At 41.3% G+C, this 23248-nt stretch overlaps 1 protein-coding gene across 2 annotated transcripts in view; it reads left to right on the forward strand.

The window, feature by feature from the left end:
• The first annotated feature begins 2615 nt into the window (after window positions 1–2615).
• The window catches only part of IL27RA (interleukin 27 receptor subunit alpha), a 36064-nt gene continuing 15431 nt past the window's right edge, over window positions 2616–23248 (forward strand). The window contains exons 1-12 of one of the 2 annotated variants that reach the window (XM_083352807.1): window positions 2616–2837; window positions 4838–4956; window positions 7625–7772; window positions 8579–8745; window positions 9464–9618; window positions 11933–12086; window positions 12568–12647; window positions 14809–15004; window positions 15780–15980; window positions 16974–17075; window positions 18965–19129; window positions 21909–22037. In XM_083352807.1, coding sequence (XP_083208933.1) covers window positions 4893–4956; window positions 7625–7772; window positions 8579–8745; window positions 9464–9618; window positions 11933–12086; window positions 12568–12647; window positions 14809–15004; window positions 15780–15980; window positions 16974–17075; window positions 18965–19129; window positions 21909–22037 — 1561 coding nt within the window. In that variant the 5' untranslated portion in view covers window positions 2616–2837; window positions 4838–4892. The remainder of the gene's footprint in view (window positions 2838–4837; window positions 4957–7624; window positions 7773–8578; window positions 8746–9463; window positions 9619–11932; window positions 12087–12567; window positions 12648–14808; window positions 15005–15779; window positions 15981–16973; window positions 17076–18964; window positions 19130–21908; window positions 22038–23248) is intronic. The other variant, XM_083352806.1, reaches the window with a different exon arrangement.

Raw genomic sequence — 23248 nt, forward strand, 5'->3', positions numbered from 1 at the left:
TAGGTCCTCCTGCTTGAGCAGGGGGCTGGACTAGAAGACCTCCAAGGTCCCTTCCAGCTCTATTCTATCTGTCCTGTGCCCTCCAGCAGGACAGTGACGTGAAGTGACATGATGTGAAGTGTTAATACCACTTTACAATGCCTTGGTAAGGCCACACTTGGAATACTGCTTCCAGTTTTGGTCACCACGAGGTAAAAAAAAATGTGGAGACTCTAGAAAGAGTGCAGTGAAGAGCAACAAAGATGATTAGGGGATTGAAGATTAAAACATATAAGGAACGGTTGCTGGAATTGGGTATGTCTAGTTTAATGAAGAGAAGGACGAGGGGTGACATGATAGCAGTGTTCCAATATCTCAGGGGCTGCCACAAAGAAGAGGGAGGCAAGCTATTCTCCAAAGCGCCCGAAGGCAGGACAACAAGCAACGGATGGAAACTAACCAAAGAGAGAAGCAACCTAGAACTAAGGAGAAACTTCCTGACAGTTAGAACAATTAATCAGTGGAACAGCCTGCCTCCAGAAGCTGTGAATGCTCCAACACTGGGAGTTTTTAAGAAGAGACTGGACAGCCATTTGTCTGAAATGGTATAGGGTTTCCTGCCTGAGCAAGGGGTTGGAGTAGATGACCTCCAAGATCCCTTCCAACTATATTATTATTATTATTATTATTATTATTATTATTATTATTATTATTATTATTATTATTATTATTATTATTTATCTTTTATTCATTAAACATGAACCTCAGTCAACTGAACATTCAAATTGACTGGCGCTGATGGTTGACACGAGTTGCTGCCAGCATTCTAGGTATCAACCAGGTACCTCCTTAAAATGTAAGATGTTCCGAGTAGCGCAGGTTTTTTTAGCATTGGTGGAGTTATTGCAGGAAGCTGCAGTTTCTTGATGTATTTTGCAAAGTGCCCCAATGACAATGGGCATCACTGTTTCATCCATAATCAAACAGTTTCGATGGCCAGGTCCCAATATTTCAATTTTTTTAGTTCTTTTTTTAGTTTTTCAGTTCTTTTTCTTCAATTCTGGCATCTCCTGGTACAGCGATATCAATCAGCTGTATGCTTCGGTTCTCTACAACTGCAATATCTGGCATTTTGTGTTCCAAATAGTGATCTGTCTGTATTCAAAAATGCCACAAGATCTTCATCCTCTCATTCTCAACAACTTTTTCCACCCTATGTTTCCATGACTTTTCAGACACAGGTAAGTGGCATTTTTTACACAATGCCCAGTGGATTATTTTAGCAAGTCGGTCATGTCTAGCTTTGTAATCAGTTCGCACGATTTTGCTGCACTCACATATTAGGTGTGAAACAGTTTCAACTTTGTCGTTGCAAAGTCGGCAATTTGGATTGTTAGTGGATTTTTGTATCCTCGCTTTCATGGCATTAGTTTGTAGTGCTTGTTCTTGAGCATCCAGTATTAAGCCTTCCATTTCTTTGTTGATGGTTCCCATTTTAAGCCATGCCCATGTCAAGTTGTTATCACATTTTCCTTCAATGTTTTTCAAATGTTGTCCATGCAAAGCTTTGCTTTTCCATCTATTTAATCTGTCATCCAGTTGTTTTTCCTTATATTCTTTGTTTCTGTTATTTTTATAATGCTCAGTTTTCACAGCCTGCAGTAATTTTTCTGTACTTTGATTCACATAGTCATTCAAACTTCGTTTTTCTTCTTCTACAGTTTGGTGGATTTGCAATAGCCCTCTGCCCCCTATTTTTCTTGGCAGGTACAACCTGTCAATCTCACTTTGTGGATGTAAAGCGTGGTGCACATTCAAAAAGTTTATGCATTTTCCGGTCTAGGTTTTCCAGTTCAGCTGAAGTCCAGTTGATAATTCCAGCTGGGTAACGTATCACTGGGATTGCCCATGTATTAATGGCTTTAATTATGTTCCCAACATTCAGCTTTGATTTTTATATTTTGTGGACTCTCCTGATGTATTCCTTTTGCGTTGACTCTATGACTTTTCCATTCTAGATGTTATCTGCTTCCAATATGCCTAGGTATTTGTAACTGTCATCTTTTGCTAGTGCTTTCACAATAATTCCATTTCCCAGTTGTATTCCTTCTATTTTTCCTTGTTGCATTTTTCCTTGTTGCATGGATAGCACATTTTCCAAGTCCAAAGTTCATTCTGATGTTGCTGCTAAACAGCTGAACTGCGCTGAGTATTGATTCAAGTTCACTGTGGCTTTTCGCATACAGTTTTAAGTCATCCGTGTATAGTAGATGGTTTATCTTGCCATGCTGGCTTGAGATGTGGCATCCCAGTTTTGTGTCTCATAAGATTATTGTCGATGGAATTAATGCAATGTTGAACAGTAGTGGTTAATTATTAGTGGTTAATAGTGGTGGTTAATTCAACAAAACCACCGCAGCAGCAACAACAATAATCCCAAACCTAAAGCCCAAGGGCGTGAGTAAATCCCGCCGCCTGTGATGCTTCTCGTTAGCTGCCCAACTTCCTCTTTTACGCCGGCCTCACGTTCCTCCTTTCGAGCGGCATGCAGGGAGGAAGCAGGCGGCTTCTTCTTTCGTCTCAACCCTTGATGATAAGCACGGTCTGCATCAGAAGAGGAAATGGAAATAATCCGCGAGCAGCTGGCGCCCCTCTACCCGCCTCCCCTCCACCGCGGTTGGGCCGAGGGCGGGGCAAGCGCGGCGCGGGGCGTTCTCGGGGCCCTGGAGCGACCAGGGGTAGTAGCTTCACGCGCCTGGCGCGGCGACGTCCGGGAAGCGTTGAGTCAACTCGCGACAGTCTTTTTCTCTGCGGTGCTGGGAAACGCTGGCGCTGGAGAGCGCTGGCAGCTGTTGGTGGTAAGTGAGCTAAAGTGGGGAAAGCGCCTTCTCCTTTGGAGAAAAAAAATTGCTTGGGATTTTCTGCAGGCTTTCCTCGGATCTTCCCAAGCAGTTGGGAACGTTCCTTCTGCGAATCTTTTCCGATTAAAAAATTAGCTTCCGATGAATGGCTCACCTAAAGTGGAAAGGGACCGTTTGGAGGTCAAGTGGGAGCCAAAGAGCAATTTAAACAGGCGACTTATCTGGTCCCAGAAACATTCTTATGAATTCACAATATTGTCACACACGGAGTGGGGTGATGACAAGGGTGTGTGTGTGTGGGGGGGGGGGTCATTGTGGGACCTCCCCTCCGTATTCGTGTAATGAATTCGATCTCCGGTCGGGACGTTGATTTTTATAGCTGGAAGGCATTTATAGAAATTAGCAGTTAGCATGAAACATTGGAGCCAGATGAACTGAGGGTTGTGGCGCTGTCTCAGGCTATCTGTAGGGGCTGCTTCGAATACCGGTATACAGCACAGGCAATAGGGAAGGTGGCGCTACCCGATTCCTTCGGAAGACAATAGATCCGCAGTTGTCACATCCGCTAATTGTCTGTCTAGCCTGTTTGCTAGAAGAGATCCTCAGCCAGTCTGATTTGGTCCTGGAAAAGTCCAAGTCCCATCCCAAAACAGATTCCTGGCACTCTTTCTCCTGTTTTTTATTTATTTAAGAGCCTTGGTGGAGCAGTGGGCTAATGCCTCCTTAAGTAACACCAGCTGCCTGCAGGTTCGCATCCCACCAGGCTCAAGGTTGACTCAGCCTTCCATCCTTCCGAGGTAGGTAAAATGAGGACTCAGATTGTTGGGGGCAATAAGCTGACTTTGCAATAATGCCGTTTGCCCCCCCCCCAAAGCCCTAATAAGCAGGCATATACATAGAATGAAGGCTATTGCTAAGCACATTGGTTTGTGCTTAAATTGTAAGCCGCCCTGAGTCTTCGGAGATATAAATGGGATATAAATGGGATTAAAATAAATAAATAAAAATAATTGTAAATTACCATGTGATCTTAGGCATTTCATACATAAGGAATTCATCCTATCAACCAGTTTCTCCAAATCCAGATTTAGATTATGTTCCCATCCTGTGACATTCAGGAAGCTACTGAAGACCTATCTATTCTCCCAGGCTATGGGGCAGATTGATGGTTGAGCCCCTATTGAATATGGGTTTTGTTTTGTTTGGTTATGTGTCTTTGGGCTGCTTATGAACTCTTTTCATTACTTTTTCAGTGTAGTTTCCCTGATGGGTTAGAAGTTGGGTAGTTTCTAAATTGATTAAACAAATATATCTGCATGCTAGTAGTATTGCAAAAACTCTATGAAGTGCTTCATGCAACATGCTAAATTATAAATCAGTTTAAAAATGACTGGCTTACATAATATGGTGAAAAGAACTACATTTAATATGTGAATAAGGCAGATACTATGGTGTCCAAATATAATCACTGTCAGGGGAATGACCTGGGGAAATTGTATGTATCTGCTCCATGTATAACTGTAATCCACAGCTGCTTTCCCTATATTTTGCTGAATAATCCACAGTGTGTTCGGTTAATACTTAACATTATTTGTTTTTATTCCACTTAGTTGGCAACATAAACTTAGGATTTGTAAACCAACCTAATATATGAACTTAGTCTATTGTACTTTATTCAAATTTCAGTAGACTGGATAAAATGGTGAGCCCATTGATAACTGATTATAAAACATACCCAGCATATGTGAAATTTTAGGGAACAGTTCTTATTTCCCCCTTCATCCATTGCTATGGCTTATCTTTTGAGCAATGTGGTTATCCGATCCTTGTCGCATATTGCCAACAATAAGTGACACAACAGTTTTCCAATCCTTCCTTCCTTCCCAACTTATCTTCTCAACCCTTACTCTACCCTCAAACTCTTTGAGTTTCAAAATGTTTTATTTTCTGCTCTGTTAATAACTTGAAGATGGAATGATTTTCTTTTAATGTTACAGAGGCTGAGCATTTCTCCAGGTGCTCCTCCATCGTACCACTACTTGAGTTAGCATCATGAGAAGCAGATGGGGTGTTGCAGGGTTGCTACTCCTAACCTTCAAGGTCTCTGGGCTGAAAGGTAAAGGAGAAATATTATTGCTTTGCTTCAATAGATCTGTTTCCCAAAAACTTCATCTGTGCTCTTGAGGAAAGCCAATATGCTTGGATGTCAATTCCAGGTAATGAACATGTGAGCTGAACCATTTTTAACTTTCCTATGCCTCTCTTTAACTGAAGGTTTAAAGCCATATCCCATTTCAGATCTCTTTAATTTAGGTACCATGTCTCAGATTTGTTGTAAGTTGTGGATCCAGTTTAAAGGAATCTGAGATGGCAGCCATTTAGGGCTCCAATGGTAAGAGAATATGTATTCAGTTACTTGTGATTAGGGATCTTGATGGATCTGTGGACCTACCATATATCCAGATCTCTGTTTGCTAAGGAGAGGCAGGCTGGCCAGACATGTTTGCATAACTTCAAGACAACAAGAAGAAGGACTGTCAAATGTGTGTAGACCTGCACTTAGTGATGGCTACTGCTGCTACTGTCACCTTCTTGCCCCTTGCTCTTTAAAACCCACACAAGAAATCTATCAAAAGCCCCAAATAGGCCTCCAAAGTAGAAGAAGTGAAGCAAGCGAAACATTTTCAACACATTGACCTTTATCTTGCTTGCTGATTGAGTGATGGCAAAACTATACTGGGGGCTTATGTTTGGAATAGCTGGAGAAGATAACCTGGAGAATAAAGAATTATGTCTTAGGGTTGAAAGTAGGGGAAAGGAAATTTGGTCTGTTGACAATTGGGGGGAAAAGTAGAGACAGCAGGAATTAGCAAAGTGTGTGTTCTAATTGTATTAATCCCAGACATCAGTTTGAGCTGAACTTGTTTTAAATGTTCTTCAAATAAACACATTATTTTTCATTTTCAATAATACCCTGAAAGGGATTGAACAATAGTGGCCAACCTTGGCCTCCAGAGGCCCCCTCCTTCTGACAACTAAAAATAGGTAGCAAAACATCATATTTTTTCAGAATTTGAAGGTGAAGGACATATTTGCATTACATTTAGTGTTATGCAAACTCTAAATAGGCTTAATGCTATTCCTAAAAAAAGAGGGAATATGGCTTCCAGTTTGCAATTGCAGTGCTGGCGGACGCACCGGGAGAGTGTTCTCTCCGCCGCCCGGTTTTCCTCCGTTGGGACACCCTGAAAAGGGTAGAAAGTCACCCTGGAGGGGCGACAACCATGAAGAGGACCTTCGACAAATACAGCATACTGAGAATCTACACAAACAAACAACAACCACAACATTGGACATGACTTCTTACCCAAGTCAGATGAAATCGGAAGAAGACCAGACTGAAATGACAAATATACAAAACCAAACATGGAGATTTGAACTATTAGGGCAACAATTTAATGATTATAAAGGGGCCAGTTCCTTTGAAAAATTGACAACTGGATTGTCTCCCTTGATTCAAAGAATGTGTAGGAATGAAGGGAGATCCACTTGAGGATTTAAAGGCACTGTTATGGAAGCCTGCTTGGCACAAAAAGAAAGCCAGAGTTAGGCTTAAAAAATGGGATTTTTTTTATTCATAATGGAACTGCCTAAAACTTCACTTAATGGGCTAAGGGGAGACTTTAAAAGATATTAATTGATTTAATATCTAGGACTTAGATTTACAAGGGAAATGAAAATTAGTTATTAGAATATAGTTTTGAATTATGGATTGAGATAATAAATGATACTTTATTAGTAAATGATGAGGTACTAGGATGAGAAATAGAATATATCTGTGAAATAAAATAAGAATGTATTTAAGTAAGCAATATGTGTATTATAGATATGACAGCTATTATGTAATGAAATAAGGGAAATTTGGGTTACCTGAAATCTATTATGGACCTTAAAGGCCAAATTGGAACACCGTAATTGAAATTAGGTAAAATTTAAAAACAGGACATGGATATGTATAAGTAAAATTATATTGATGAATGTTTTAACTGATCATGTTATAATTAGAAATGTATTAACTTGAATGTGATGTAGTAAGGGAAAGAGAGAGGGAATTTTTGATGATGTAACCTGAGACATGTACAAAAGATCTTGTTATTGGACTATTGATTACCCAATCACCATGCTGCTTTCTAAATATTTAGATGTAAAACTGGAAAATTAATAAAACTTGTTTTTTTAAAAAAGAGGGAATACAAATTCTGGTCCCATCCTTTGCGATGTGCTGCAGCAATTCTCTTCCTGATAGTAAATGTGACATATAGCCTTAAAATTTAATACCTTAATATCTTCCTGTGATGGTAGTTTGCATATGATGAGCTTCTTCTACTGTTTGGTACCATAATCAATCTCATTTGCAGTTCTTGACTGTGTAATTCCTGCATCTATTTTGAATGGCTGTAATCATAATCCTAGTAGTTGGATGGCAAATAATGACTTCTAGGGCAGGCAACTGTTGAAGCAGTGGCAGGTCAGGATTAAACTCCATACTGTTTCCAACCTATTGCATCCTCTTCTGGAATCTCTTCTCCCAAGTCTTTCTTCTAGCTATGTTAGGATTATAGGATTCTCTGGGGATTTTTCAAGTTGCTGTCCTAACCCAAAGACAGGAGTTAGGGAAAGTTCGGTTAGGAGGATCCTAACTTTCATGTAGCTATAATTCCTTCCCATGAAATGTGTCTTCAACTGCAGTAATTTGGAATGCTGATTTGTGATTTTTTTTGTAGGTGACCCAGATGCCACTATGGGCCTGCAGTGCTTCCAACCATTTCTCAGCAACTTTGTGAACTGCAGCTGGTTGACCTGGGAATCTCAAAATCCTAACGCCACTTATATCCTTCACTACCAGAGCCTAAAATTTGGCATAATGCTCCCGTTAGTGAGCCCTTATATTGACTTATAGTACAAATATCCAAATTAATAATTCATTGCCTTTTTCAACTAGGACCTCTTATGTTGGCCAGTGTAATCTATTGACTAAATGACTTTATTTAGGAAGTATATAGGGGATTACAGAGAGTAAAGGAATAACCTATTAGGATTTTGTAGTTTCATGAATGAGGTTTTAGCCAAATGGGCCAATATTAGAAAAGTGTAGAATATTAAGGAAAATAATGGAAGAGTTATCTTTGTCAGTTGAACTGAGTGGATTGGGAGCTCTGAGAGAGATTTTCAGAAAAGCACATAGGAGCTACCATCATAAACAGCAAGTGTCAGAAGTCTTTTCATTAAAGCTCAGAGAACATAAGAACCTTGACTATAGAGTTTAAACTTTTTATAGATGTTTAGTGCACAGGAAAGAAAGAAGAATCGTTTCTAAATTATGACTGCTTTAAATGACTTGCTTTTAACATTTAGCTGGCTTAGGCTTTTCTTTCTTTCAAAAATTAAAAGTTCTATGTAGAATCTCTTTTGTAATAGCTGGCACCAGGCAAAATCTGCAGTTCTGCAAAGATTAAAAGGCAGAGACAGTTGGAAGTCAAGAAGAATAATTTAAAAAGAGCTTAAAGGGGACTAGATAAAGAGTTTTGTGGGTGTCTACGCGTCTGTGCCTTTATCTGCAACTCTTGAAAGATGCCGGCTTGGGCAGGATAGCTGGATTGATAGGAAATAGCAAATGTCTAGTTTCCATTTATATAATCTGTTGTTAGATATATCTGTATGTCCTTGTTTTTCTGAAGACATCTTGGCCAAGTGCACTTAGTGATAGCCCAGACGGGACAGAACTGGCTGCTTATTGAACGAAGGAAACTGACACATGGAGACAAATACAGTGTCTGGATGGAAGTTCACAGTGCAGCCGGTATTGCTGTCTTCAAGAAATTAAACTTCAGCCTGGATGAAATAGGTTAGAGAAACTAAATTCGAGAGCCAGAATGCTCTGAGAATGAATCTAGGAAAACAATGATCACTTTTTGCTTCAAAAAAGTGCCTTTCTTTTCTTGCCTACTTGTGCAGGCCAAGTGTTGGCCCCTTTTGGCTTTTGTCACTCTCCTTGTTTGTACTGACACTAACGCTCAGGCTCATCTCTGTAGTCCTCACAGCAGCCAGTTGGGTCTATAGGTTAACATTCTGAATTTTCTACCTCCTGAGGAATTGCAATGGCATATTTCAGATAGCAGACTTCTGTATGACTCTGGAAGATCAAGACTGGGTCCCAAGTATAAGAAGGACTGAATTTACAGTAGGACAGATACCTTATACTAAAGATATCTTGACTAAATTCACACATTTTGAAAAGCTATGACATGCTTGGCTTGCTTATGATTTAGGATAATGTGAAAACCCAGTCTGTTGTGGCTTATTCAATAAACCATTGACATGATGAGACTTATGTATTGTGCGAAGCCAAGATTTTCTAACCAAGGTTTGCTGAATATGCCAAAACAGCCCTACACACATCACTAATCTGTCCTTAGTTTCACACACTGCTTAGTCAAAAATAAACCATATTTTGGCTTAGTGCAATGTCTGTGTGTAGATCAATGCTTTTATCACTAGGTGTGGCAGTTAGGAGTAATGATGAGTGATATGATATATGATTAAACTCTTCCCTCATGTTTCAGTGAAGCCTTGTCCTCCTGAACTGGATCATGTGGAACAGGATTGCTCTGAAGCCACAGTGACATGGAAAAACCCTCAGTGGTCTGAATTGCATAGTGACCAACCTCTCAGTTACGCTATTCGATACAAGATATCCACAGACCATGAATGGGCCTATGTGAGTCTATCTTGCATTTGTGACCTGTTTTGTGTATGTTTTGCATTTTTCCCCATCATTTGAATTGTGGCTGTCTGCTGAAGGTCCATTTCATTGAGCTACAGCTGGCTTTGTCTAGGATTTCCCCGTTAATCAACTGAAGGCAGTTTCCTGGAGGCCATTGTCAAATCCTTGCTTTAGCTGTTATATATTACCGTATTTTTTGGACCATAAGACGCACTTTTTTCCCCCAAAAGTGTGTGTGTGGGGGAAAACGAGGGTGCGTCTTATGGTCTGAAGGTGATCCCTATGGCCAGCCCCAACCTCTGCAAGTGGAAAGCAAGGGAGATTGCCAGGAGCACGAATCGGCACGTGCTGAGAAATGCCGATCTCACGCTCCTGCAATCTGCCTCGCTCGGTTTCAGCTTCCCTTGCTACAAGAGAAAGCAGGCTGAAACGGAGTGAGGGAGATTGCCAGGAATGCGAATTGGCTGATCTCGCGCTGCTGCAATCTCCCTCGTTTCAGCCTGCTTTCTCTTGTAGCAAGGGAAGCTGAAACCGAGCGAGGGAGTTTGCAGGAGTGCGAGATCGGCCGATTCGCATTTCTGGCAATCTCCCTCGCTCCGTTTCAGCTTGCTTTCTGCAAGAGAAAGCCGGGCCGCAGGGCCGCCTCCGCGGGTACTGCTCTAATGCAGAGAGGGAAGGACAAAGAGGGAGGGAAGGAAGGAAGGAAGGAAGGAAGGAAGGAAGGAAGGAAGGAAGGAAGGAAGGAAGGAAGGAAGGGACAATGGGAGAGGGAGGGAGAAAGAGAAAGAGAGAGAGAGAGAAAGAGAGGGAGAGAGAGAAGGAGAAAGAAATAGGGAGGGAGAGAAAGAGGGAGAGAGGAGAAAGAAAGGGAGAGAAATAGAGGGAGAGAAAGAGGGAGAGGGAAAGAGGGAGAGAAAGAAAGGGAGAGAAAGAGAAAGAGGGAGAGAGAGAAGGAGAAAGAAAGAGGGAGGGAAATAGAGGGAGAGAGAGAAAGGGAGAAATAAAGGGAAAGAGAAAAATAGAGAGGGAGAGAGAGGGAGAGAGAAGGAGAAAGAAAGGGAGGGAAATAGAGGGAGAGAGAGAAAGGGAGAGATAGAGGGAAAGAGAAAAATAGGGAGAGAAAGAGGGAGATGGAGAGAAAGGGAAAGAGAGAGAGAAAGAAAGAGGGAGGGGGAGAGAGGGAGAGAAAGAGAAGGAGAGAGAAATTAAATTAGTAACATGATTGTTATGTGAATCTGGTTTCCCCACTAACTTTGCTTCTCAGAAGGTTGCAAAAGGCGATCACATGACCCTGGAACAATGTGACCATCATAAATATGAATCGATTGCCAAGCATCCGAATGTAAATCACATGACCCTGGGATGCTGCAACGGTCATAAGTGTGAAAAATGGTCATAAGTCGCTTTTTTCAGTGCCATCATAACTTTGAACGGTCACTAAGTGAATCATTGTAAGTCAAGGACTACCTGTACTTTATCATTTTTTTTCCTTTTTTGGTGGGGGGTCAAGTTTTTGACACCTTGCTGGGCGACTGGTGGTACTCGGACATTGCCTTGTCCTAAAAGTGGTACAATGGATGAAAAGGTTGAAAAGCCCTGTTTTAGTATACCGGTACTATTTGGTTCAGAATTTTTTTTTCTTGTTTGCCTGCTCTGAAAACTGGGTGCGTCTTATGGTCAGGTGCGTCTTATGGTCCGAAAAATACGGTACTTTAGGTCCTAATAGTAAACATGATATGGATCTGCATCCAGCGTGCTATTCTGTTCTTGCGGTGTAATATTAGATGCTGTAATTCTAGTGGAAATTTAGATGAAAGGTTTTTGAAATTTTTGTTTCAACTTGGATCCCTTTGAGTGATCTTGCAAAATAGATGGTTAGAATGTTAATATAACAACAACAATATTTCGCAAGAACGTTATATTATGGAGTGGAAAAAATGGATTGATTATATCCAGAACAAATATGGGATTAAAAAGTTTCATTTAGCATTTGAATAAGTCTTCCTTTCTTTTTTCTTTTCTCTTTCTTTTTATATGTAATATTAATATTGCTTGTAGTTATCTTATATGAGCTAGAGAGCGATAGACTTAATAGTTTATTGTTGTTAGCATATGGATGTTTATGATTGTTTTTTGTTTTTATACCTTGTACTTAGCTCTGGGAAGTCGGGGGGGGGAGGGGGAAATGGGGGGGAGGGGTAGGGAGGGATAGGTGGGGGGGGAGGGGGGATTGTTAAAGATAAAATGTATTTTAAAACTTTTCAATTAAAAAAACAACAACAACAATATGAGTATGTTCCATTCCCAGCTGCAGGAGACCCATCTAGACCAAGAAAACCATGAATTCTATGACCTGAAGCCATTCACCTGCTATGAGGTGCAGGTACGGTGCATCCCAAAAAATAAAAAAGGCTTTTGGAGCGAATGGAGTTCTTCCAAACTCTTCTGTACCTGTGAGGCTGGTAGGTACAGCTGTGGATGAAGCAGCAATTCATGCAATCAAAGTGAATGCAGTAGCACCTCAGCAGAAAACTGGTCGATGTATACTTTTTCAAACACTTGTTTGCTGCATTTACACAATGCATTTTGAGACAAATAGAGGTGCAATTAAAATACATAATTTTGGGACAAGTGTTATCAAAAGTGTTAGCATTCACTAAATGGGTGGGAGGAGTCTAGTGTAGATTTCTAATTTTCTGTTGGTTCTGTTTGGTCGATATTCATTGCCTATGAACAGCCAGGTCTGCATCCTTATCCTTATTGGATTTTTTTTTGTATTTGAGTCTTTATCCTTATTAGGATTTTTTTCCCCATTTGTAACCTTACATATTATGCACAGTGTTCCTTTTTCAGTTGTTTCTTACTTGTATTATTCAGGGGAAGACCTGTGTGGCTATCCTGTTTGTTCTTAGTAATTACCTGCCTCCTTTCTGATTCCTTTAGCTCCTTTGGGTCAAGTTGATGTGTGGCAAAAAGAGTGTGTTTCTGACCGCCAGAATCAAAGCGGTTTCTTGCTCTGGAAGGTGAGCTACATCCTGTTTCTTATCATATAGTGTTCCTCTCTGTGGGTCCTAGGGCAGGTCAGTCTTTTTAGGGCCAGATCAGAATCTGCATAAAAGAATTTTGAGGCAAACTATGAATGATCCAAAGGGGTGATAGTTTAAAGAAACAAAATCTCTACAAGAATGATATCAGTAACTGGACCAGAAGCCAAATTTGCCAAGGAAGAGAGAGAAACGCTTTTTCTCATTTTGATTAGAGATACAAGAAAAAAATTGGAAAAGAAAAAAGATTTGGAAATAAAAAGGAAGTCTATCTAGATACTTAATGTATTCTTAAAAACTGAAGCTGTTTTACATAGGTAGAATATACCCCTGCTGCAAATTTGGAAGTGTTTTTTTTTAATCCCATTTATATCCCGCCCTTCTCCGAAGACTCAGGGCGGCTTACAATCTAAGAAGCACAAATCAATGTGCTTAGCAGTAGCCTTCATTCTATGTATATGCCTGCTTATTAGGGCTTTCGTGCCCCCCCAAGCGGCATTATTACAAAGTCAGCTTATTGCCCCCAACAATCTGGGTCCTCATTTTACCTACCTCGGAAGGATGGAAGGCTGAGTCAACCTTGAGCCTGGTGGAACTCCAACCTGCACTAATTGCAGGCAGCTGGTGTTACTTAAGGAGGCATTAGCCCACTGCTAATTAAACTTTAATACATGAAAAGAGATGTTTCAAGTGCTGGTGAGGCATCTATTACTGTCAGGAGCTATTAAATAAGAGCAAGATAAATGTGCTTAGGATTCATTCTAATAAAACAAACAGAATGATGATTCAGTAATAAGCTTAGCAGCTGTGATTTTCAAAATACACTTTCCATAGACTTGAATCTAAGTTAGCCTAAAATGTGCATCCTAGGATATCAGATTTCATTTGAGAAGTGTAAACCCAAAGTTATTACTAACAATCAAGTTCCTTTGAACATTCTGTAAAATATACTGTAAAGGCAATAAATAACAGTAATACAATCTTGGAACATGTATGATAGCTTCCATATTATCAGGCTTGCATTTCATGTAGAGCTGAATGCTTTCAAATTCCCTGAAATATAAAATTCTTCAACTTGATCGTATTTTAAAAATGTTTTTTTTTCATGGAGAGTAACTCGAGCAGCTGCTTCTTTTGTCTTCTTCCACTGACAGTGAATTTAAAAAATGCCTTAAATAACATGCAATAACTCTCATCACCAGTTTTTTCCCCTTTCAGTAAAATTAAGTTACAAAAGATTAGAAATTCACATATAAGTAGGCAGTAAGTCAAAGGGTTTATTAACTACAACATTTTCTGTACTGACCTGCAAATTGCCCTAATGTGCATACATTTCTTCTCTCGTCTCTTTTATGACTCATGGACTTCAACTCCCAGAATTCCTGAGTCAGCTATGCTGACTCAGGAATTCTGGGAGTTGAAGTCCATGAGTCATAAAAGAGCCGAGGTTGCCTACCCCTGTGCTAGGTAATGCTAGCAAAAATCAGGTCTCTTTTACAGCTCCTGCTTGGCTAGTTATTTCTGTTTTTTTATCCTCTCCCTGTTTGGGCAGCTGGACTCCCCTGGGGCCCAAGAGTAGGTTCTCACCTGAGAGGGATGCAAGCAGTTAGGGTGAGGGAGAAAGTAGAGAGTGGAAAAAAGCCCCCCCCTTTCTTTTTGCTTGCTTGGTCCTTGGAGTGAAAAACATTGAAGCACCTCAGGATGGTCTTTTCAGCCCCTCTTGATAAAACGTCTTTCACTTGACAGCTTCCTGCTTTTTAGAAGAAACTAGGAAGAAGCTTGTGCACATTTTCTTAACCTATCATTTACTTGCCAAAATGAGTGCAATCTTTTATCTTTTAATTTTTGTACTGCTCATGTCAATGGCACAGACTCTAATGTTGATCCAGTTTTGACTGGGATTGCTCATGACCAGTACCTGTGGTGTGTCTGGTTCAGGACAAGCAGGGCACAAGTGACTATGAATTGGGTTACTTCAGCCGTTTCCCTTTCTTTTCTTTCTTTCTTTCTTTCTTTCTTTCTTTCTTTCTTTCTTTCTTTCTTTCTTTCTTTCTTTCTTTCCTCCCTCCCTCCCTCCCTCCCTCCCTCCCTCCCTCCCTCTTCTTTACTCTGCTGAGGAATTCTGCTTCCCTTCTCACAGGCACTGGATCCAGAAGCAGCCCAGGGAAAGATCCTTGATTATGAAATTGTCTTCCTGGACCACAGCAAAACACTCTACAGAATGAATTACAATTGCTGTCAGGCTTTGATCCCTATTGCTGCACAGTACGTCTCAATAGCAGCCCGCAATTCTGTTAACAAGACTCTCTGGGCCAATCTCAGCTTGGAGAAAACAGGTGCACCTTCATGTTACACTAAAGGGTTGAAACAGTTCTTTCTTGCCTCACTTTCTGGCTTTCTCATCTGATTCTTGAAGAAGAATAGGTGGTGGCTTCCTTTCCCTTCACTCACAACATATTCATTCCTGTCACCCTTTCTGTACTCCACCTTAAGAAAAGATCCTGATGTATTTTATACCAGGCAGTTAACTACTTTGATTCTCTAATTTTAGGGGTGAAATTCCCAGCTACATAACATCTAGTGTACCTGGGCTAACCCTTAAATACTAAGAACTCCTGGTTATATTTGGATGAGAAATTAGAAGAAAATCTAAGGCTGAGGCAAGAGTGGAAATTCTCAAAATGTTATGCAGAAATGACTTTCGTATTGTTGCCAAGAAAACCACACTGATGGGTAAATGAGGTCATCAAGGGTTCAAACTTTGTGAAACCAAGTAGGTTTTTTTTTAGAGGCCAGGTGAGTTCCTCAGACAAACTGAACAACTTGAGAAGGATGGCCTGGTGAGGCCTGGTGATGACTTGGAAATCTGTGCAATTTTCTTGACAACTAAGTAGTTTGCCATGACCTGTTCCTAAGGCTTGGAGGGGTTTTGTTTCAACTAATAGATTCCTATTCAAGTACTAACCAGGTCCAACCATGTTTAGCTTTCTGAGATTGGCTGAGATTCAAGGCTTGCAATTAATGAGATTATTTTATGGCTAATTGTGTGGATGATAGCCAGCGTTCTGGGCAATGTCCTGCAAAATGGTGAACTGTCTTTCCTTTTCCTAGAGCTCCCAGGCCCTGAGGAGGTGACAGTAGTGGCATCAGAAGGTTTGGGTCTCAACGTGACATGGAAGCCCAGCATGGATTCTCAGTGGGTTCAGCCTAAAGAATATGTGGTCGAGTGGAGAAAAGAGATTGCTGATAGTACGGGAGAGTTGCTGAACTGGACTCGCACACTTGGAAGCAGTACCAGCGCCCTATTGAGAGGTGAGATGGACAATCTCACCTGCAGTAATGTTATTAATTATGTAAACAACAAAATAGGAGGAAACGTAGCACATACTTTTTCTCTTTGTGCGTGGTTGTGGCTGCCTCTTCCACTACCACTGACTGAAAATATTATCTCTCTGCAGCCGCTATTTTCATTCCCCCCCACACACAAAAAAGCCTCATTTTGTTCCAGAGGAAGCTTCCTTGGATACAGCAACTATGTACAAGCATGCAAGGTCATGGGAAGGGGAGCTCTCTATAGCATTAGAGCTCCATCTTCTCCAGGCTATTCAAATTTTGACAGAAGCATATAAATTGCGTCTTATATAATGAAAACCATGAAATTATGCTGCTTGAATGCATGAATTTTATCTAGTTTGTCCCTCCATTTCTGTTAAGTAAACGGAGTAGAAGGACATTGGGTCATGGCACCTTCTGGGACACTGGAGTGAATTTTGTCTGTTGAAAAAAGGGAGCGGGTATCCTCTGGAAAAAGAGGTGCTGAAAGTTTTCCACTACTTCTTGGAGTCCTATGTTCTCTTTTGATTTCCTGCAGAAGCAAATTAAAGCAGACGCATGTGACTTTTACCTTTCACAGTTTAATAGCTATCTCCTGGATTGTGTACTGAAATGAAGGCATGCTTAGCTGTTAGCCTGTGGCGAGAGAAAAGCTGGCTGGCAAAGGCCACTCACTAAGGTTCATACAGCAAATAATAATAATAATAATAATAATAATAATAATAATAATAATAATAATAATAATAATAATAATAATAATAATATAATAAATAAAAATAAAAAAAGAATAGCAGTGTTGAAAGGGACCTTGAAAGTCTTCTAGTCCAACCCCCTGCTCAGGCAGGAAACCCTATACCATTTCAGACAAATGATCATCCAATCTCTTCTTAAAAACGTCCAGTGTTGGAGCACCCACAACTTCCAGAGGCAAGTCATTAGTTTTCTAAACATTGTTTCTTTCTTCCTCTTTAGGCAATTTCAGTTCAAAAGTACCATACCTTGTGTGTGTGTATGGTTTGTATGCTCATGGGAGAACTGCCTCAGACTCTGTACGTGCCTATTTCAAAGAAGAAGGTAATTGTCAGGGGTGCAAGGGAGGGGGCTTACTAGTGGAGCCAGAATTTCCCCTTTGATCTTTAGAGCGTTCAGATGAATTTTCCTCCCTGCATTCTTGTAACTTTAAATAGCACAGCCATCTCTGCCCTGTTGAGATTGGGTGCTGATTAGCATCGCTCTTTTGAATTGATGATCTTTGCTACAATAAAAAACGGGCGGTAGTGTGAGGCACTATATTTATATCTTTAACTAATGCAGTATAGCTAACTCCAGCAGCAAAGGAAATTTGCGCCCAAGAATAAACTTTATAATTGAATTCAAGCACTCTGCTGATCTGTATAGAAAACAAGCTATGGTTTGTTGGGAAAGCCAAAACTGATTGGGTTCATCCTTCTGTTTATTGTTATTTATATGTCACTTCTCAATTATGCGTTTCCTGAAGTAGCTTACAATAGTAGTGTGAAAACAGTGCTATAAATAAAAACTGTTTTAAAAAACATTATTGGTGAGTGTTAATGGCTGCAGCTGCTTAGTATTAAAAACTGTGTTTTTTAGAGAGGGCTTGGAAACATGCATGTGTTGCCCTTTTATACTCTATAGATCAGGTTGTTCTACCAGATCCATGCCATAGTAGCAGAGACCCACCTCCAAAGGACAGGAAACAACATGCAGAAAACCACAGCCTATCAACAAGGCCTTCTCTTAAAATGACAGCTTTTTTGCAGAAGTGGTAGAAAGATACTGCTTTAAATTTTTTTTAGCTAAGTAAGTAACAGTCTTAGAACAGATTTGCTTAGGTTTTTTTCCCTTAGCTTTTTTGTTTTCTTTTTCTTTTTGCCCAAGAGAAAAAAACAACACCCAAGGTTATTGGAAGCAGGGGAGAGGAGGTGTATTAAAAAAGTCAAGATGGCAGCCATGTCTATGTGACTGATGCTGTATGTGTGACCAATGTTGATACAGGTACAAAAGAGATAGGGCTTCAATTATCTAAGATAGAGAACTTAGGCATTGAGAGACGTAAGGTTAGATAGTTGGTTCAGGTAGTCCTTGAGTTATAACCAATTGCTTAGTGACCATTCAAATTTGTGACAGAGGTCCCCGGAGCTCCTTATGACCTGATTTCAAAATTCCAACTGCTTCCCCTCCTGCAGTCTCATGATCGCATTTTGGGTGCTTGACAAACAGCTTACCAGAGTAACTTTCATTGATTTTGCCTATGGGAAGCTGGCAGGGAAGGTTGCAAATGGTGGTCACATAACTATAAGACACTATAACCTCATAAGAGTGAACCAGTTGCCAAGCACCCGGAACGTGATCATATGACCGTGTTAGGTGTGTGTGCTACAATGGCCAGAACTTCAGGGACCAATTGTAAGTCTCCTTTTTCAGCACTGTCCTAACTTCAAATAGTCACTGAACAAATGGTCATTAAGCAAGGAGTACCTGCTTTAAGGGGTTTCATCTGTTGCACAATCAATGGAAGAATTTGGTCATTTCCTTTCAGAAGGCCATCACTTCCAGAGTTCTGGAGGGAAACTGTTTTATGAGTTCCATACTGAAAAAAAGGTTGCATCCATTATATAGAACTTTACCTATATTGGGAGAACTGTTAGTCAGTTTCCAGAGACAAATTACATTAAATGTTTGAATGGTGGCCATTTTCTTCTTGAATACTACCTTGGATGTATGATCTTTGAACATTTCTTAGTATAGAAACATTTCCTCTGGTGTTCATAAATTGATGGTCTCCTTTGGATTTATTGGCCTATGGAACTTGACTTTTGGTATATCTTCTGTACTGTGGTAGGTAATGCAATGTGTCTTTGTTACAGCATGGAGATGAACTGTACGCTTTGCTTGCCTGCTGAACCAGTTCACAGCCTCTGTTTCCTCCTTTGCTTTTCCAGTACCATCAGCTGGTCCCCAAGGATTGCAAGACAAAAGACTCTCGTCTACTGCCACTTCCATCTCTTGGGAGGAGATTCCCTTGGCAGACCGCAATGGGCATATCATGTACTATAAACTTTACCTGAAACATCTCCGTTCAGACAGCCTTATGGTTCACAAGCCCAGTGAGTGAGATTCTAAGTCTAAGTCAGCCTAAACCTAACTGAGGAGGAAGGCATTGGGTCCTCCTAAAATTGCCTCTCTTAATTACAATGCTCTGCATCAGCTCTCTCCTCTGGTTTCCTCCAGATGATTGGGATTATTCCCTTCAGTCCCATATTAAATGGAGATAATTCATCACTTCTCAAGGGCATTAGTTTGAAATTAGGTGATATCTATAGCTGGCTCAGTGGGTTAGGACGCTGAGCTTGTCGATCAGAAGATTGGAAGTTTGGCGGGTTGAATCCTGAGTGCCACGTAGCAGAGTGAGCGCCTGTTACTCTTCCCAGCTTCTGCCAACCTAGCAGTTTGAAAGCAAGTAAAAATGCAAGTAGAAAAATAGGGACCACTATGGTGGGAAGGTAACAGCGTTCCGTGCGCCTTTGGTGTCTAGTCATGCCGACCACATGACCACGGAGACGTCCTCGGACAAGCGCTGGCTCTTCGTCTTTGAAACGGAGATGAGCACCGGCCCCTAGAGTTGGAAACGTCTAGCACACATGTGCAGGGGAACCTTTACCTTTACCTTATAGCTTTTCCTTAGAAAGCTCACTTAGGTAAGATTTGTGGGTCCAGAAATTTGTTGTATAGCTTTTGGGGAACTAATAGTCATAGCAAGAGAAACCATATTTATCTATTCTCTTTATATAACAAAGGAGTGGGGAGTCTGGTTCTTTAAGTAAAAAGCACATGCAGCTGGATATGTTCTTCCTTGTTTGGCTGTTCCTTTGCAGCCTAAAATATATCTGGAAAGCTAGGAGCAAAATCCCCTTCTATGGGAGAATATAGAAAGGTATGAGAAAGAGTGGTTTTTAGCTCTGCAGCACATCTTTTATGTGGAAAATAAACCCAAATCCCTTCATTAGACCCCCAAAATTATAAACAGATTTCCAGTTGATGCAATCCATACAGTAATCCTCAAATTACAACTATTTGTTCAGCAGTCTTTCAAACAAATGGTGGTTATGACTGGTCCTTGGAGTTCCTGCTACCCCAGCAACCTGCAGTCATATGATTATGATCTGGGCATTTGCCTACAGGCTCATACTTAGTTGCTGTTGCACTTGAAGCATACCGCTATCACAGGATCACTATTTGCGACCTTCCCTAATGGGGAACCAGCAGGGAAGGTTGCAAGTCACTGGGATAAGTCTCCCCCATCTGCACACTCTGTTCTAGCCCTTCTGTCCTTGTGCCACACCAGCCACTCCTGCACACCCTCCTCGACCCTTGCTGTCCCTTGTTTACACCTTCATTCATCCTTGCACATCCTCCCTGGCTCTTGCCGTGCCTCCCTCACACTCCTGCACACCTTGTGTTCCTCCCTAACCCTCACCAGGCCGCTCTCACACACCCTCGCCCTATCCTCTTCCTGCCCTTGTACATTACTTCATATCTTCCCCAACTTGTCCCCAGCTCTTTCCATTCCCCTCTTGCACTCTGGCATACACCCCCCCACCCCCCACCCCACATCCTCCCTGAGCCTTGTCACACCTCCCTTGCACTTTTACATACCCCCTTGCACTCCTCTCTGCCCTGCAGCATCTACTTATATTTATTTATATTTCATATTTTTAAACTGTTCATCTTCCTCAAAGAGGGTCTCTGGGCACAGTATACAACATATTATAACTGATTAAAAAATGTAAAACCTAACATTAAAATTAACTTACCTGCCTGCCTGCCTGCCTGCTGGTAAATCATCCAGGCCTTGCAACTTCCTTCCAGCTTCCCCACTGACTTAGTTGTGGGAAGCTTGCAGGAAGTTGCCTCACCTAACCACCATGGGATTCAGTTAGCAACAGCAGCAAGGTCTGCAGGGATTGCCGTCCCTAACTGATGTGATTGCCTTTATGACTGCATTGCTTAGTGATGGAAATTCCAGTCCCAGTTGCCATCCTATGTTGAGAGCTACCTGTACATTTCAATGGGTGGCAACAAGAAAACAATAACAGTCAACACATATTTTGGGGGGAGAAGAATGCAGAGATCTTGATCTCCTTATGCCTTATATTAAATGTACATTGTAAGGCATTCTTTTCCAAAAGCCATCTCTTTGTGAAAAGATATCTCTTTGTGAGATATCTTTGTGAAGATATCTCACAAAGACATCTCTTTGTGAAAAATATATGGGATTCCCTTTCTGTCTGTAAAGTGTAAACGCAGTATATTCTTTTCTTGTCTTGTGTAAAACTGCTAGTTAAGTTAGACTTGGTTTTGCATTGTTTTTGTAAGTTTATTTATTTATTTATTTATTTATTTATTGCATTTATATACCGCCCTTTCTCTGAGGACTCAGGGCGGTTTACAGGGAGTTAAAAATCAACCATACAAAAGTTAAAAACCAATTTAAAAAATATTAAATCAACCCTGTACTATTAAAAACCCCAATTAAAATAAATTTCTCCTCAGCCTGGGCCCGAGAGCTCGAAGAGCCAGGTCTTCAGGCCCCGGCGGAATGATCAAAGGTCGGGGGCAGTCCTCAGCTCCACCGGCAGCTGGTTCCAGAGGGCAGGCGCTCCCACTGAGAAGGCCCTATCCCTGGGTGTCACCCGCCGGCAATCTCTTACCGGCGGGACCCTGAGCAGACCCTCCCTGTGGGAGTGCACTGGGCGAAGGGCGTTTGATGCCGGCAGCAGGTGTTCCCTCAAATTATCCTCACCAATGAATTCTGGATGATGGGTCCGGATTACCACCTGCCTAGGATAGATTTTTGTTTGTTTGTTTGTTTGTTTTACATTACAGTTAGTGCTACGGAAAGAAATTACACTCTTTCAGATCTGGAGCCAGGAACAACCTACCAGGTCTGGATGACTGGCTCTACATCGGCTGGAGAGGGTGCAGCCAGTGCCATGCATCACTTCAGTACATCAGGTAGGAGGGACTGCAAGGAGCTTTGTTCCTTAAACCAAACTGGTATATTAACAGGAGATATTGTACTAACTATAGGAGCAAGAAAGATCATGATAAAATTAGCTGTGAAATCAATCACTTTAGCACAAAAACTGCTCTACGGATTTTGATACCTTCTGGCTATTAATTACAGGTCCTCAAACTACAACTACTTGTTTAGTGACTATTCAAAGCTATGAGGGCATTGGGCTTGGTCCTTGTTGTTCCAGCCGTCCCAGCATCTCTGTGGTCATATGATCACAATTTGGGTATTTGGCAACCAGTTCACATTTATGACTAATTGGAACACCCTGTGATCACATGTTCACTATATGCAAATTTTCCTGCTGGCTTCCCCAGAAAGTCTGTGGGGAAGCCAGCAGGGAGGTTCGCAAGTCACCTAGGTAAGTCTCCTCCACCCACCGCCAGCTTCTCTTGTGCTTGCACTGTACCAGCCACTTGTGCACCTCTCTGCGCTCTAGTACACCTTCCCCAATTTCTGCTGCTGTCCAGTGTACTTAACCTATACCACTCCCCTCTCCCTAATCACGCCACACCCTCATTTATCCTCCATTTATGCACATTTCACGCTCGTTCCCTCATACCCTTACTCACTCCTCGACCTAGCTGCACCCTTGCACACCCTCACCTCATAGTCATCCATCCCCTCACATCCCTATGCACCCTCCTCAACCCTCATATCCTTGTGTACTGTCCTTGACCCTCCCCAACACCCTTGCACACTGCCTTGCTTCCCCCCACACACACACTTGGCGGCAGTCTGCTGGCCTTGGACTTGCAAACTGCTGGATTCCCCACTGACTTTAGTTCTGGGAAGGTGGCAGAAAGTTGTTTAATGACTGTGGGATTTGCTTAACAATGGCAACTGGGATTGCAGGGATTGCTGTCACTAAGTGATTTATGATCACTTTATGCTTATGACCACATACATAGTGATGGAAATTCCAGTCCCAATTGCTGTCATAAGTCGAGAACTACCAGTAAAGAGTTTTGGGTACAGGAAGTCCACACTTAACAACCACTCATTCAGCAACCATGCAGTTACGATGAATATGGGGAACTTAAATCAGTTCTCAAAGCTGCAGCCATCATAGTGTCCCCATGGTCACATGATCATGATATGCTCATCAATTGGCTCACAATTACATTGTTTGCAGTGTCCTGTGACCATG

Source organism: Vipera ursinii, assembly GCF_947247035.1.
Source record: "Vipera ursinii genome assembly, chromosome: 2".
Taxonomy (NCBI): domain Eukaryota; kingdom Metazoa; phylum Chordata; class Lepidosauria; order Squamata; family Viperidae; genus Vipera; species Vipera ursinii.